General features: G+C 42.8%; 1 protein-coding gene across 1 annotated transcript; it reads left to right on the top strand.

Annotated features, from left to right (window-relative positions):
* Nucleotides 1-12,749: 12,749 nt before the first annotated feature.
* Nucleotides 12,750-13,494, top strand: LOC119280694. The gene has a single exon (XM_037561465.1). It carries the CDS (start codon nt 12,841-12,843, stop codon nt 13,384-13,386), a length of 546 nt encoding a protein of 181 aa, XP_037417362.1. The 5' UTR covers nt 12,750-12,840; the 3' UTR covers nt 13,387-13,494.
* The last annotated feature ends 467 nt before the right edge of the window (nt 13,495-13,961 follow it).

The following is a 13,961-nucleotide window of genomic DNA, read 5'->3' as shown; positions in this document are numbered from 1 at the left end:
ATAGACATTTGATATTCTTCACTCATCATATAGGCAAATTCATCACTATAACGTTGGTCAGTACAGCCAAAGATAATATCATCAACATATATTTGGCACACAAACAATTCACCATCATAGGATTTGGTGAAGAGAGTTGGATCGAGTGAACCGGGTTTGAAGCCATTCTTCATGAAGAATTCCTTCAACGTGTCATACCATGCCCGAGGGGCTTGCTTGTGGCCATACAGGGCCTTGTTGAGTCTGTAGACTTTGTCGGGATTCTTTGGATCTTCAAAACCTGGGGGCTGAGCAACATATACTTCTTCCTCAATCTTACCATTGAGGAATGTACTTTTCACATCCATTTGTTGTAAGATAATATTATGATGGTTAGCATAAGCAAGTAATATGCGAATAGCCTCAAGTCTAGCAACAGGTGCAAAAGTTTCATCGAAATCAATTCCTTCAACCTGTGTGTAGCCTTGAGCTACAAGCAGTGCCTTATTCCTCACCACAAGGCCATTTTCATCTTGCTTGTTGCGGTAGATTCACTTTGTGCCAATGATGTTGTGCTTGTGAGGATCTGGACGTTTGACCAGTTCCCAGACATTGTTGAGCTCGAACTGATGTAATTCTTCTTGCATAGCCTGAATCCACTCAGGCTCCAAAAATGCTTCATCTACCTTAGTGGGCTCTACGATAGAGACAAAAGCAAAGTGCCCACAAAAGTTAGATAAATGTGAAGATTTTGAGCGAGTGAGAGGATCTGGTGCTTCAATGTCATCAATGATCTTCTCAATTTGCACTTCATTAGCGATGCGAGGATGAGTGGGTTTTCTTCGAGGAATTTGATCCGCATTCCCTTCAGGAGTATTTTCTTCAGCACCATTTTCTTCAGGTGCGCCAGCTCGGTAATCATCATGATCAGGAATGAATTCTTCAGCAGATTCTTCGGTAGGAATGACATTCTCAGTAGCCTTGAATTTGATAGAGTCTTCAGGTGCCGGTTCATCTATTACAGAAGGTACGTGCTCTCTTTGCAAGCCATTAGTTTCATCGAACCGCACATCTACAGTTTCAAAAACTTTGTGAAGAACGTTGTTGAAGACTCTGTAGGTGTGCGAGCCCTTTCCATAACCAAGCATAAAACCTTCATGTGCTTTCGGTGAAAATTTAGATGTCTAATGAGGATCTCTAATCCAACATTTAGCACCGAAGACTTTGAAATAACTCACATTTGGCTTTCTGTTAGTGAGGAGTTCATAAGCAGTTTTCTTGAAGAATTTGTGAAGAAATACCCTGTTGATGACGTGGCACGCAGTATTAATTGCCTCAATCCAGAAGCGACGAGGCGTCTTGTATTCATCAAGCATTGTGCGAGCCATTTCAGCGAGGGTTCTGTTCTTGCGCTCCATGACACCATTTTGCTGAGGAGTATAAGGAGCAGATAACTCATGAGTAATACCAAGTTCATCAAGATAGTCATCAAGACCAGAATTCTTGAACTTAGTTCCATTGTCAGTTCTGATGTGCTTGATCTTCACACCAAAGTTGGTTGAAGCCCTCGAGGAAAATCGTTTGAAGATTTCTTGCACTTCATGTTTGTAAGTGACAATATGTACCCATGTGTAACGAGAATAGTCATCAACAATAACAAAGCCATATAGAGATGCATCATTTGAAACAGCAGAATAATGATTAGGACCGAAAAGATCCATGTGAAGCAATTCAAATGGTCGAGTGGTGGTCATGATAGTCTTCGCTGGATGCTTGGCCTTTGTCATCTTTCCAGCTTCACAAGCTCCGCATAAGTGATCCTTGAGGAATTTGACATTTTCAATGCCAATGACATGCTTCTTCTTCGCAAGCATGTTCAGATTCCTCATGCCAGCATGACCAAGTCGTCGATGCCATAGCCAGCCTTCTGAAGCTTTTGCCAGTAAGCACACGGCTGGTTGTGGTCCTGTAGAGAAATCAACAATATACAGATCTCCTCTCCTAAAGCCTTCGAAGACTTTGGAATGGTCAGCTTCCATGATCACAACACAACGATATCTTCCAAAGACACCAACCATATCGAGATCACAAAGCATTGAGACAGACATGAGGTTGTATCCTAAGGACTCGACAAGCATGACTTTGTCCATGTGTCCATCCTTTGAGATCGCAACCTTACCTAGACCCAATATCTGACTTTTGCCTTTGTCAGCGAAGATGATATGCTTCAGATGTGATGGTGATAAAGGAGCATCCATCAATAGATTCTTGTCACCCGTCATGTGATTTGTACATCCACTATCGAGGACCCACTCGTTTGCTTTGGGATGATCATCCTGCAGATGAATTAGTGCATCTTACGAACTCATATACTTCATCAGTGAAGAATATGATGTCAAATTCATCAGTTCAATTTCATCAAGCAATAGCATAGATAAAACAGTATGAGGATGTGAGAAATGAAAATTCATTTCTTCATGATTAGCATGCGTCCTTTCAGGCATTGTTCAGGTCTCCAGCAAATTCTTCAGACGTTTTGAGCACGTCTGGAGACCTGACCCTGCATAAGGGATTAGTTCTTTTTCTTCACCACCCACATCTGAAGGGGTGGCAAAGAATTCATCACTCTAAGAGCACCATATGAGAAAGGTGGCATAGAAGCTGGTCCACTTTGTTTCACATAAGAGGGGTTAGGGTAAGCACATGAATAAGCAGAGAAATTCTTCGAGGACTTATGAACATAATGATTTGAGGAATAATGCGCATATTCATAGCCCTTAGCTCTACCCTGCGAAACAGAAGAGTTAGCACGATGATGATCATATGAGGACTTTGACCCAGTTGAGGAATTTGATCCATGTGAAGAATTAGGTCCATATGAAGAATTTGATCTGGGGTTCCTATTCTTCACAGGTGGTGTCATGAGGACATCCACCTGAAGACTTTCAAATAACTTTTGGGAACCGAGATTTTCTTCATAGGTGAACCGTTCCTGCAGTTAGTGCCAACATATCTAGCAAATACTTCACCATTCTGATTTTTGAACAGCTTATAGTTGGAGTCAAAAGACTCATCAGAAGAATGAGAAGATTCACATGTAAAGCCAGATAGGTTAGATGGATCAACTGGAGGTCCCTTTGCAGCAACCCATGAGGTTTTGGGGTACTGCTTAGGCTTCCAATATGTTCCATCAGCATTGAGTTTCCGTTCAAAGGCAATAGCCTCTTTCCTAGGGTTTCTGTTGAGGATATGCTTTTTGAGCACATCACACAGAATCTGATGCCCTTTGAGGCTTTTGTACATGCGTGTCGTGTAAAATTCCTTCAGCCCTGCATCATTAGTAGTACTAGCAATGTCCTCAGATGAGGAATTAGTGATAGCAGAGACAGTTGAAGAATTTGAAACAGTCGAAGCATTTGAACATTCAGGTGAAAAATTAGCAGATTCACGTTCAATGCACTTTAAACATGGAGGAACAAATTCTTCCTGAGTAGCACTGATTTGTTGAGCAAGTAATGAATCGCGCTCCTTGTGAAGATCTTCATAACACACTCTTATCTTCTCAAGATCTTGCTTTCTTTGAAGAAATTCATAAGAAAGCTTCTCGTGATCAGATAAGAGAGTTTTATGATGACTTTGAAGGTTATCAAACTTAGACTGAAGTCTCTGAAGATTTTCAGTTAAGTCTTTAGTGCGGTCCATTTCATCACCCAACATATCATCACTTTTGTCTAGCATGTTTTGAAGTTTTTCAATAGCCTTTTGTTGTTTCACAACAATCTTAGCAAGTTTAGTGTAGCTAGGCTTAAGATTTTCATCAGATTCATCCTCACTAGATTCAGAGGAGGGGTATTTTGTTACCTTGGGACCCTTTGCCATGAAGCAATAGGTGGGAGCGTAGTCATCATTGCCTTCGTCAGCATTGTTGGTGTTGCCATTTTCTTCAGCATTGAAGATAGACTTGCTGAAAAATGCGACAACAAGAGCTAGACTTTCCACACCAGACTCAGACTCCTCGGATGCCTACTCTTCCTCATGATCCTCAGATTCAGCCTCAAAATCCATTTCCTTGCCAATGAATGCCCGAGCCTTCTTGGAGCTGCTCTTCTTATGAGATGAAGACTTTGAGGATTTTGATGACGAAGACTTTGAAGATTTCTTCTTCTTCTTGGCGTCATCAGAACTGTAATCCTTGAGTTCCTGGCTCAGTTCTTCAGGATCACCAAGGCTGCTGGTAGAGTCCTCTTGTTCAGAATCAGAGACTGCCTTGGCCTTCAGAGCACGTGGTTTGCCATAGCTCGGGCCATAGAGATCTCTCTTCTCAGCAAGCTGGAACTCATGAGTGTTTAGCCTCTCGAGGATATCAGCGGGATCAAGTGACTTATAATTAGCACGCTCTTGAATCATCAGTGCCAGAGTGTCAAATGAAGAATCGAGTGATCTCAGCAATTTCTTCACCACCTCATGGTCGGTGATGTCAGTGGCACCGAGCGCTTGAAGCTCATTTGAGATATCAGTGAGGCGATCGAAGGTTTGCTGAACATTTTCGTTGTCGAGTCTTTTGAAGCGGTTGAAGAGATTGCGAAGAACGTCAACATGAGAGTCATGTTGAGTTGAAACTCCTTCGTTTACTTTGGAGAGCCTATCCCAGATAAGCTTAGAAGTTTCCAAAGCACTCACTCTACCATACTACCCTTTACTCAGATGACCACATATGATATTCTTCGCTTGAGAATCGAGTTGCTTGAATCTCTTCACATCAGCAACATTCAGGGAAGATGTGACTGAGGGAACACCATTTTCCACAATATACCAGAGATCGTTGTCAATTGCTTCAAGATGCATTCGCATCTTATTCTTCCAGTAGGGGTAGTCCATGCCATCGAAGGTAGGACACCCAGCGGAGACCTTGATCATACCTGCAGTCGACATAACTAGAACTCCAGGTGGTTAAACAAAAATCACAAAGAACAAGGGAGTACCTTGCTCTGATACCAATTGAAAGTGCGTTATATCGACTAGAGGGGGTGAATAGCCGATTTTTATGAATTCTTCACTCAGAAATGTGCTGGTGAGGAAATTCCTAAATGAAGAACTAGAGCAGCAGAATAAGTACTCAGGAAGGAACATAACAGAACACAAGCATAGTCATCATGATGAAATGAAGACAAGAAAAGAGTACAGAAAGCGTAAGCACAGGATAACAAGGGAAGAAGACGGACAGACTGAAGAAATAGAGATGAGGAAATTGAGAAAGTCTTCAGTCAATGTCTTTAAACAGATATGAACAAGCACACAACAACATACATGAGGAAATGAAAGAGTTGAGGAAATAGAACCAGTAAGCTCGTTGAAGACAATGATTTGGTAGACCAGTTCCAAATGCTATCTCAGTTGTACATCTGGTTGGAGCGGCCGAGTATTTAAACTCGAGGACACCCAGTCCTGGACACACAGTCCTCACTGTATTCTCCTTGAGCTAAAGTCACACAGACCTCGCCCAATCACTCATGGTAAGTCTTCAGGTGACTTCCGAACCTTCACAAACTCAGTCACTCGGCAATCCACAATTCCTTTTGGATGCTCTAGACCTTGACGCCTAACCGTCTGGAAGAAGCACAGTCTTCAAAGGAAACAAGCGTCAGATCCACACAGGATCAATCTCTTCAGTGATGCTCAATCACTTGGGGTTTTGGAGGTTTGGGTTTGGGATTTTCTCACTTGATGATTTTCACTCAAAGTCCTCGGAGGATGGGTTGCTCTCAAATGACAAGTGTTAGTTTCTCTCGGAGCAGCCAACCAGCTAGTGGTTGTAGGCGGCGGCTATTTATAGCCGGGGAGCAGCCCGACATGATAAGACATAAATGCCCTTGTCTGATATGACCGTTAGATGGGTAGATATTTTGGGACAGCTGGCGCTTAGCACAGCAACGGTCGGAATTCTTGAGGTTTGAATTCCTCAGGTCTATCATGTTCCTCACTTGGTAGGCAATCCGCACTGGCGAATTCCTAACTCTTCAGTCAGAACAAGTTCCTCAGAGACCAGAAGAACTTCGTCTCTGTCACTCAAGAATAACGGTTTGAACAATTATAATTAATCAACTAGGAAATAGACAAAAACACTAGCTATTTTAAGGAAAGTATTGGGCTGAGTTTGGGTCAATTTCGGAAAATTTAAAGGAATCTCCATTAATATATCGAACCACTTGATCTTCCAGGGGAAATGATAATATTTTCCTAGGTTTTCTACTCGATATCTTACACGAAAAACTAAAATTGAACTTGGAGATAATTTTGAGAATTATATCTTTGATCGAGCTTCTTTCAAATACATAAAGCATATATATCCTGTGAACAGTTGTCTACTTAATGAGATGAGTGCTTGCGTTAAAAATATTTTCCTTGTCGTGTGTGCCGGCAAAAGTACAGGTGTACAACCAGTGAACTTCTCATGACTAACCATCAGATCATATAGCGAAACATAGATACTCCATCAGAACCATCATCACCCTTATCGCACTAGTGCTAGCGGTTCCATCATTTAAATAGTGCTCACATGCTTCTTTTGTGACAGTTAATTAGGTGATATACCTATCCATAAAGTGTGCATTATGTTGGTGAAAAAAAATACTTTTTTGGGAACAACTGCACAAGTTGGTGTGGTTAATTAAAGGAAGAAGAGCTCGAAAAGCACTACACTATTTAAACTAAGGGACAACTTCCCTTTTGCAGAATATTACTCCAAACTTTTCTAGTGTGGCCCGGTCAATTGCTACGCAAATTCAATCATATTCCTCCTGCACAGAATATACAAAGGAAATCTCCATGATGGAAAATCCAATTGTTCCATCTCACACAAACATGATCTTATTTACATGGGATTACTGGCCAAGATCTTGAGCGAGTAACCCAGAAATTAACGTGTAGGATTACCTGGGATTACATGGGATTACTACATAATCCATAACAAGTGGCATCAGTCTCCAATAATTCGAACTTTCGGTGGACAACAAGCACCTTCAAAGATTGAGATCTACTCCCTCCGTTCCTAAATGTAAGTCTTTGTAGAGATTCCACTATGAACCACATACAGATGTATACATATGCATTTTAAGTTTAGATTCATTCATTTTGCTCCGTATGTAGTCCACCTAATGGAATCCCTACAAAGACTTATATTTAGAAACGGAGGGAGTAGTTAACTTGTAGGTGCATAGCCATGCATCTATCCTTGCTGGCACCCTGCAACTTGTCCCCAATCCAATTCTGGTCCCCTACCAAGAATCTACCATCCCTTTGGTTTCTTCTTGCTTAAGCATATGTCGTGTGGCTGGTCAATCATTTCTCCACATCCCGTTAGAAGATGAGGGAGAGTAGCATATTCCACTAGGCTTGTAGGAGAATAAAGGCAGCGGCATCTGGAGTGCAGTAGCAATGGACAGGTTATTATCATCCGTTTGTTTTTCCATATATACCTATTAATGCAATCCTATACGCCCATGTGCCAAATAATGTGCTTTCCTTTCTATTTCCTGGCAAGTGGCTCATATGTTTATGACGTCAAATTTGCTTATTGTCTTGGATTTTCATGACGTCATCTCCCCACTGAACTCTAAGATGAGTTAAATAAAGTGTTAATTAAACACAAATGGTTTTAGGGAAACTAAGTTCTTTATTTACGCAAAGTTCTCCGAAATTTCTGAGGATATAATCTGTAAAATACAATCCTGGGGAGCACTGTCCGAAACCAAACTACCATCAACACAGAGTCCCTCACTTGCTAGATAGTGAGCAGCACTATTAGCTGATCCCTGAACCCAGCTCACCTTAGCTTCCTGAAACTCCCTAATCCTCCTTCAGATCCTGAATCAAAGGCATCACAACCACGCCTTTGCAATCAAACTATATGGATCTTTCCAATAATCCTCTAACTTGCTAGTTGTAGCCCCGACCGGCAGGCCCTGAATCTCCGCTACTTCAGGTCGGTTGTCGACGAGTAGCCGTAGCTAGCCCCCGCTTGATATACGCCGTCCATTATGGGACAGAATTAATTAAAGTGTTAAGTACACTAAAAGTAAGGCGTGACCCAGAATCTCAGAGAGTATTCTCCTTAGAGACTTTGACACCAGTCCCAATCCAGGTCAATGGTCTTCCATGAAAAAGTATGTTCAAATTAATGGACAAAGTGTAGTGTAGACGCATAGATTTTCAGTCTCTCGCGTTCCACGACTCTGACCCAGTCCGATGAAGTGATTGATTCTTTTGAGAAGCAAAATATTCCCCTGAACAACACAATGAGGGATGAACGAGAGCAATGGGCACCGAGTTGATGGGCCATGCAGATTGCAGTCCATCATGCATTGGCAAAAGTTTGGTAGCATCTTCAGGATCTGGACTGTGCTTTGCTTCCATGAAAATTCCGGCCAAATAAAAAAATTATCTTTACAGTGAACCATGCTAGTCTCTCTGTTTGGCAAGTATATTTGGCAGAACGACAAATGCCATTACTAAATCTTTCCTTAGGGAAAACCTTATACACAGAACTTTAGCAATAGCGTTGGTCAAAAAAGCACGTTGGTGCTAAGTAGCAGTAGCGTGCCTGGACAAACCGCGCTACAGATAAAGTTCTAGCAGTAGCGTGCCTTGTTATAAACACGTTAATACTAAAATTCCCACGGCTTAGCCGATAGGCTACACATAGTAGTAGTGATCCATATTGAACCGCGCTACCTCTACTTCCTTTGTAGCAGCGCATTTTATTCCAAAACTCGCTACTGTTAAAGGATATAAAATTAAATGGAAAGCAAATAGAAAGGTAATTGAAAATGAAAGAAATAGAATAAGGTGAAAGGAAAAAAATGTGAAGAAAAATAAATGAAAAAGGGGAAAAAAGAAAGGAGTAGCAGTAGCGTGTATATCAGAACACGTTGTAGCTAACATAGCAATAGCGCGCTTTCTGGAACGTGCTACTGCTACTTCTGACTTAACCATCAGCACGGGCTCAAAATTTTGCTAAGTCCTTCATTCCCCTTGTTCCCCTACTCTTCTGTCGCTGCCGCCCGAGCCTGCCCTCACCGCCGCCGCCTGAGGCCGCCCTCAACCTCACCGCCGCCGCTCTCGACCTCACCGTCGCCGCCCTCGACCTCACTGCCGCCGCCCGAGCCCGCCCAGCACCGCCACCTCTGATCCCGAGCCCGCCCTCGCCGCCCCTACCTCTCCGTCGTCGAGCACCTCCCTGCCACCGTCTCTCTCCTCTCTGTAAGCCCCCCACCCCTCCCCCACCCCCTTTCTCTCTGCTTAGTTAGTAATAGATGTTGTTTAGTAGTAGTAGATGTTAATTTAGGGTTCATAGATAATGATTTTTAGTAGTAGTAGTGATGGTACTAGTTAACTAGGGTAGTATGGTTAATAGTAGATGTTTTTTACTATTGTATAATGTAGTTTATTTTTACTGTTTTTAGTAAGTGTTTAAAATAATTAGTAAGTAAATTAATAAACTAGTTGAACTAGTTTAGTTTTAGTTGAACTAGTTTAGTAAGTAAATTAATTAACTAGTTGAACTAGTTAAATTAATAAAACTAATGTATTTTTAGTAACATAATTAATATAACTAGTTGAACTACTTTATTTTTAGAAATTTTCTATTTATAGTAAGTTTATATTTAGTAAGAACTAGTTGAATTAGTAAAACTAGTTGAACATGTCATATTTGTTGTTATTTTTTTAGTTTAAGCAATTATTCGGGTTGTATTAGTGATAACTTATAGGGTTTTTGCTTTTGCAGAAATGAAGGAGCCCCTCCATCATCCCCGCTATCGTCCCCGTCAACGACCCCCTCCGACCTCGAGGTGAGACCAGCCAAATCTTCATGTATATCTTGTGTTGCTTAAATAGGATATGTGGTTGCCCAAGTGGCCGTTCATGTTCAGGTTACACCTCCGAGTGGCCTATGTTTTGCCGGAGTGTTGATTAATTTCTGTTCCGGCAAATTTTAGGCGCTCGATATGTCCTTTTTTAGCAAAGGTCATGCCAGATTTTTTCGTGAATTCTGCCATGACTTGTGCTAGAATATGTAGGAAATATCAAGTGGCCTGAATTTTCTCGAAAAATAATGATCTAATTATGTTTTTTAGTACATATATTTAATTGTACAAGTTTAACCTTTGAATTATGAACATGGGAAATGTCGTACTCGGACGACGACAGTCTCCCGGGAGTGCAGCTGGTGCCACGACGATCGAGGTCTATGCGACAGGTTCCTTGAGCTGGACGAAGATCGGTGCTTCAGCATTAAGCTCGAGGAGACCTTCAATGTTGAAACGGTACGCAATAACGACAAGTGCTTTTTCGTAATTAAGCATGACTTCAACTATTTCAACGTCTAATTTTCATCTTTTACAATTCGACTAGCTTAACCCATGCCATGCAAGACGCTATATCTTGGAGAGGATGGGTTTTGAAGACCATGAAAATTTTAAAACAAAGAAAATACACCTAAGGACCCATCGTGATATGGATTTTAAAGTAAATCTATACAATTCTCAGAGCATAACCCATTTTGGTTGCCAAAATTGGGAAGCACTTTGCAAAATGTATGATTTTTATGAGGGTATGATTGTCACCATAGATTTTGGTGATCCTGACATCGAGCAAGACAATTGGACATTTGGGTCCTTGTTGATACACTTCCGATTCTACCGCAATGTGAGTTTCTCAAACATAGTTATTAACTAATTTATATTGTTTATTTTAAAATAGTTAACAGCTTATTTTCATTGACAACTTATTTTGATTCTTCAAAGAATGTGCGGAAGATGGTAAAGAAAACCCACTACACTAATGACTCCGAATTAACTTATAAGGAGAAAAGTCATCTGATCGCATTTTGTACTTATCTTGAGAATTACAATACCTATTATCGAACTCCTCCAAATTATGGTGAATACGTGTCACTAGTGCACGTGTTGAACCACTGTAACTTCTGTGGAGATACGCTGGTAAGATTTTTTACTATTGCGACATCCGTGCATCTTTTGCATACTTCTAAAACTAGTACATCATTGCTGACTACGAAGTTATTACTATGTTTTTCAACAGAAACTCCCGATGGATTGTGTGCCTCATCTGATGTATTAGAATGGTCGCCTTGCAGTTCTGAACATACTGCCAGGTCAATCTAGGGAGCTCACCTGTGCATATCGGATTTCTAAAACCGGTGAACACGTGCTCATAACAGAATGGAAAAAATGTTTTGACATTCGCAAGGAGGTTCTTGGAAGTAATATTAAGCGAAAGACAAGAATTGGAGACAGGATAATCTCTATTTTCCATAATGGAGAGTCAGGGGCTATCTTGTTTTTTGCTATTTTACCTTAGAGAATGTAGTAGGTCCTAAGAGAAATGTAGTAGGTCCTATGAGGTACAATATGTTTATTATGTGGTACAATGTGTTAGAGTTTATGATGAGGAGTACTTGTGATTACGACTAGTGACCAATTTGCTATGTGATGTCTCATTGATGAAAATGATGATCTTGAGGTGTTATATGACAATGATGTATTATGATGATAAGTTGTTAATGATATGATGATGATGATGATATTTATTATATCATTGGGTGAAAGAACCGCAGATTAGTTTCAAGTGGTCCACTTGAAACTAGTCCACGGTTCTTTCACCCCATGCTGTAATAATTCATTATGATGTAAAAACAATATCTAAATTCCTGTTGTATGAAAACTTGTGTAAAGGTGTATGAATACAATATGAAATAAGAAAAAAATAAAATAGGAAACAATAGTAGTAGCGCGGGCAGGGAGAAGCGCTACTACTAATTACCAGTAGCGCTCCTCTGGGGAAGCGCTGCCACTATGTCGATTTAGCAGTAGCGTGTGTTGAGGCATGCTAGTGCTAACCTTTAGCTGTAGCGCCATACCAGTAGCGCTCCTGCCCGCGCTACTGATAGGCCTGAAACCCTCGCTGCTGCTAGGCTTTTCCCTAGTAGTGCCTGCTTGTCTTGAAGTCCCCGGCAAGGCGAGCCAAGCAAAATTGCCCAAACTCAAATAATCAGGGGGAATCATGGAATCGTGCCTTGAGACCACATGCCCTAGGAGCGACTAGTGTCTACCTTTTTTTTTCGAAAAAGGAGGATGACCCTCTAGCCTCTGCATGAGGGCGATGCTTGCAGCTATGACTAGTGCCTAAGTACAGCCATCAGGTGTTATCGACCCACCATCCACCATCGCCTTGGTCATTCCGAGAGAATTTTCTTGGCGGCCATTCTCATTACTTGCTTACCTATATACTACTATGTTTTTTATTTACGATGAAAAGACTTGCAAACGACACACGTTAGGATAAAACTCTACTTGCCTTGAAAGAGTCGTGTTCCAAGATGAATGAACAGGGAAAGAGAGCATGGATGACCGTCGTTCTTGCGTGCATGATGCATCCTTGCCTGCCTCCGGAATCGATTGTCGATGCTGCCGCGGCGCTGCGCCACCCCAATTTGACTGGAGGGAGCAGGACCCCGACACGACAACACCACCACCAGGTGTGCTCAAGCCGAAGCTGACGACCCGGTGAAGTGTGAACCCGGACTCTGCTTTTCCTAGGCCAAGGCCTCCACAGTCCACACACACACGTCGCGTCGAGCACGAGCTCGTCGTCTCAGCACCCAGAGCATATATACCCCTACCACCACCACCACCAACCACCACTATCACTACTCGAGTAATACAGCCAGATAAGCCTCCTCGGTGCACCTCCGATCCAGATAGTCTTGTCCAGTCTAGTGCAAGTGCAGACGAAAGAAAACAGAAAGAGGCAGCCAGGAAGTCGAGTCGCCACTCGCCAGCAAGAATGTGCTTCGAGTTCAGCTCCTGTTTCGGCGGCGGCAGAAAGGACGACTACGGCGGCGAGCCGTCCAACCATGCTGGCTGGGGCGGCCGTCGCCGCGGCCGCGGCCGCAGGGGGGACCGTGGGAACGACGCCTCCTACTACGGCGAAGCCGACCACCAGCCTGCCGTCAACGAGGCGGGTCGCAAGGCCCACCATGATGGCGGGCCGAAACCTGACCACGCCTCCGTCGTCGCTGCCGCCGGTGGCCACGGCTATTACGCCGCCTACGCACCTGACAAGGCTCACGAGACGCCGAAGCTTCCTGCGTGGCACAATAAGGTCGTCGACGACGCCGGCTACGCCCACAACACGGCGCGCCTCCGCCATCAGGCTGCTCCTGATAATAGGGAGCACGCCGCCGTGGATTACCACCACTACCACTCTCGTAAGGTACTAGCATGGCAGTTCATCAATCAGTCCTTCACACTAAACACCGCCTCTGCTTTTCTACTCTGTCCGGTAGCTCTGTTTTTCTACTCTGCTTCTTCTCACCCGCTGAAACTGTAAAGGCGCCTGGAATAGGGGGCTGTGGATTTTGATCAGGGCCTCCATGTTTTTGTCAATGGATGTGCGGCACAAGTTCCAGCTGCAGGAAGCCTTTATCAGTCGGTCTCCGTAGTTGCTTGCGTGTAATTTTGCTGTGGCTGCTTTTTCTCTTGTATCATACTAATCAAGTGAAAGAAAGCATTTCTGAGATATCAAAGATGATTTCCCATTTCTACCCATTTCTCTTTTTCTCTTGTATCATATAATTTTGCTTGGCTGTCCTTTTCTCATTACCCAGTTCCACGGCTTGAAGTCCCATGGACATTCTGAAGCACCGACCGCAACGGCTTGAGGAGTAGCGAACATCTTATTTTTGTTTGTTGGCACCTCATGTACAGCTTGGGAAAGCCCACCGCAGTTGGACGAAAAAGGGTTTCCCCCCGCTTTGTATTCCAAAGCAACCAACCGAAACATCCAAGGATAGGTGCTGGGGCGGAAGCAGCACAGGCACACCCAAAAGAAACGAAAGAGAAACAACAAAAGAAAAGAATGCCGACAACGGCGGATCGACGGAAACGAAGAAGCTTCACGACCAC

This window comes from Triticum dicoccoides, chromosome 3B, assembly GCF_002162155.2.
Source record: "Triticum dicoccoides isolate Atlit2015 ecotype Zavitan chromosome 3B, WEW_v2.0, whole genome shotgun sequence".
NCBI lineage: Eukaryota > Viridiplantae > Streptophyta > Magnoliopsida > Poales > Poaceae > Triticum > Triticum dicoccoides.
Note: the sequence above shows the minus strand (reverse complement) of the source record. Positions and strands in the feature narration are given on the sequence as shown.

Coding starts and splice junctions, on each gene's coding strand:
- LOC119280694 (XM_037561465.1), top strand. CDS start 12,841: ATGTGCTTCGAGTTCAGCTCCTGTTTCGGCGGCGGCAGAAAGGACGAC.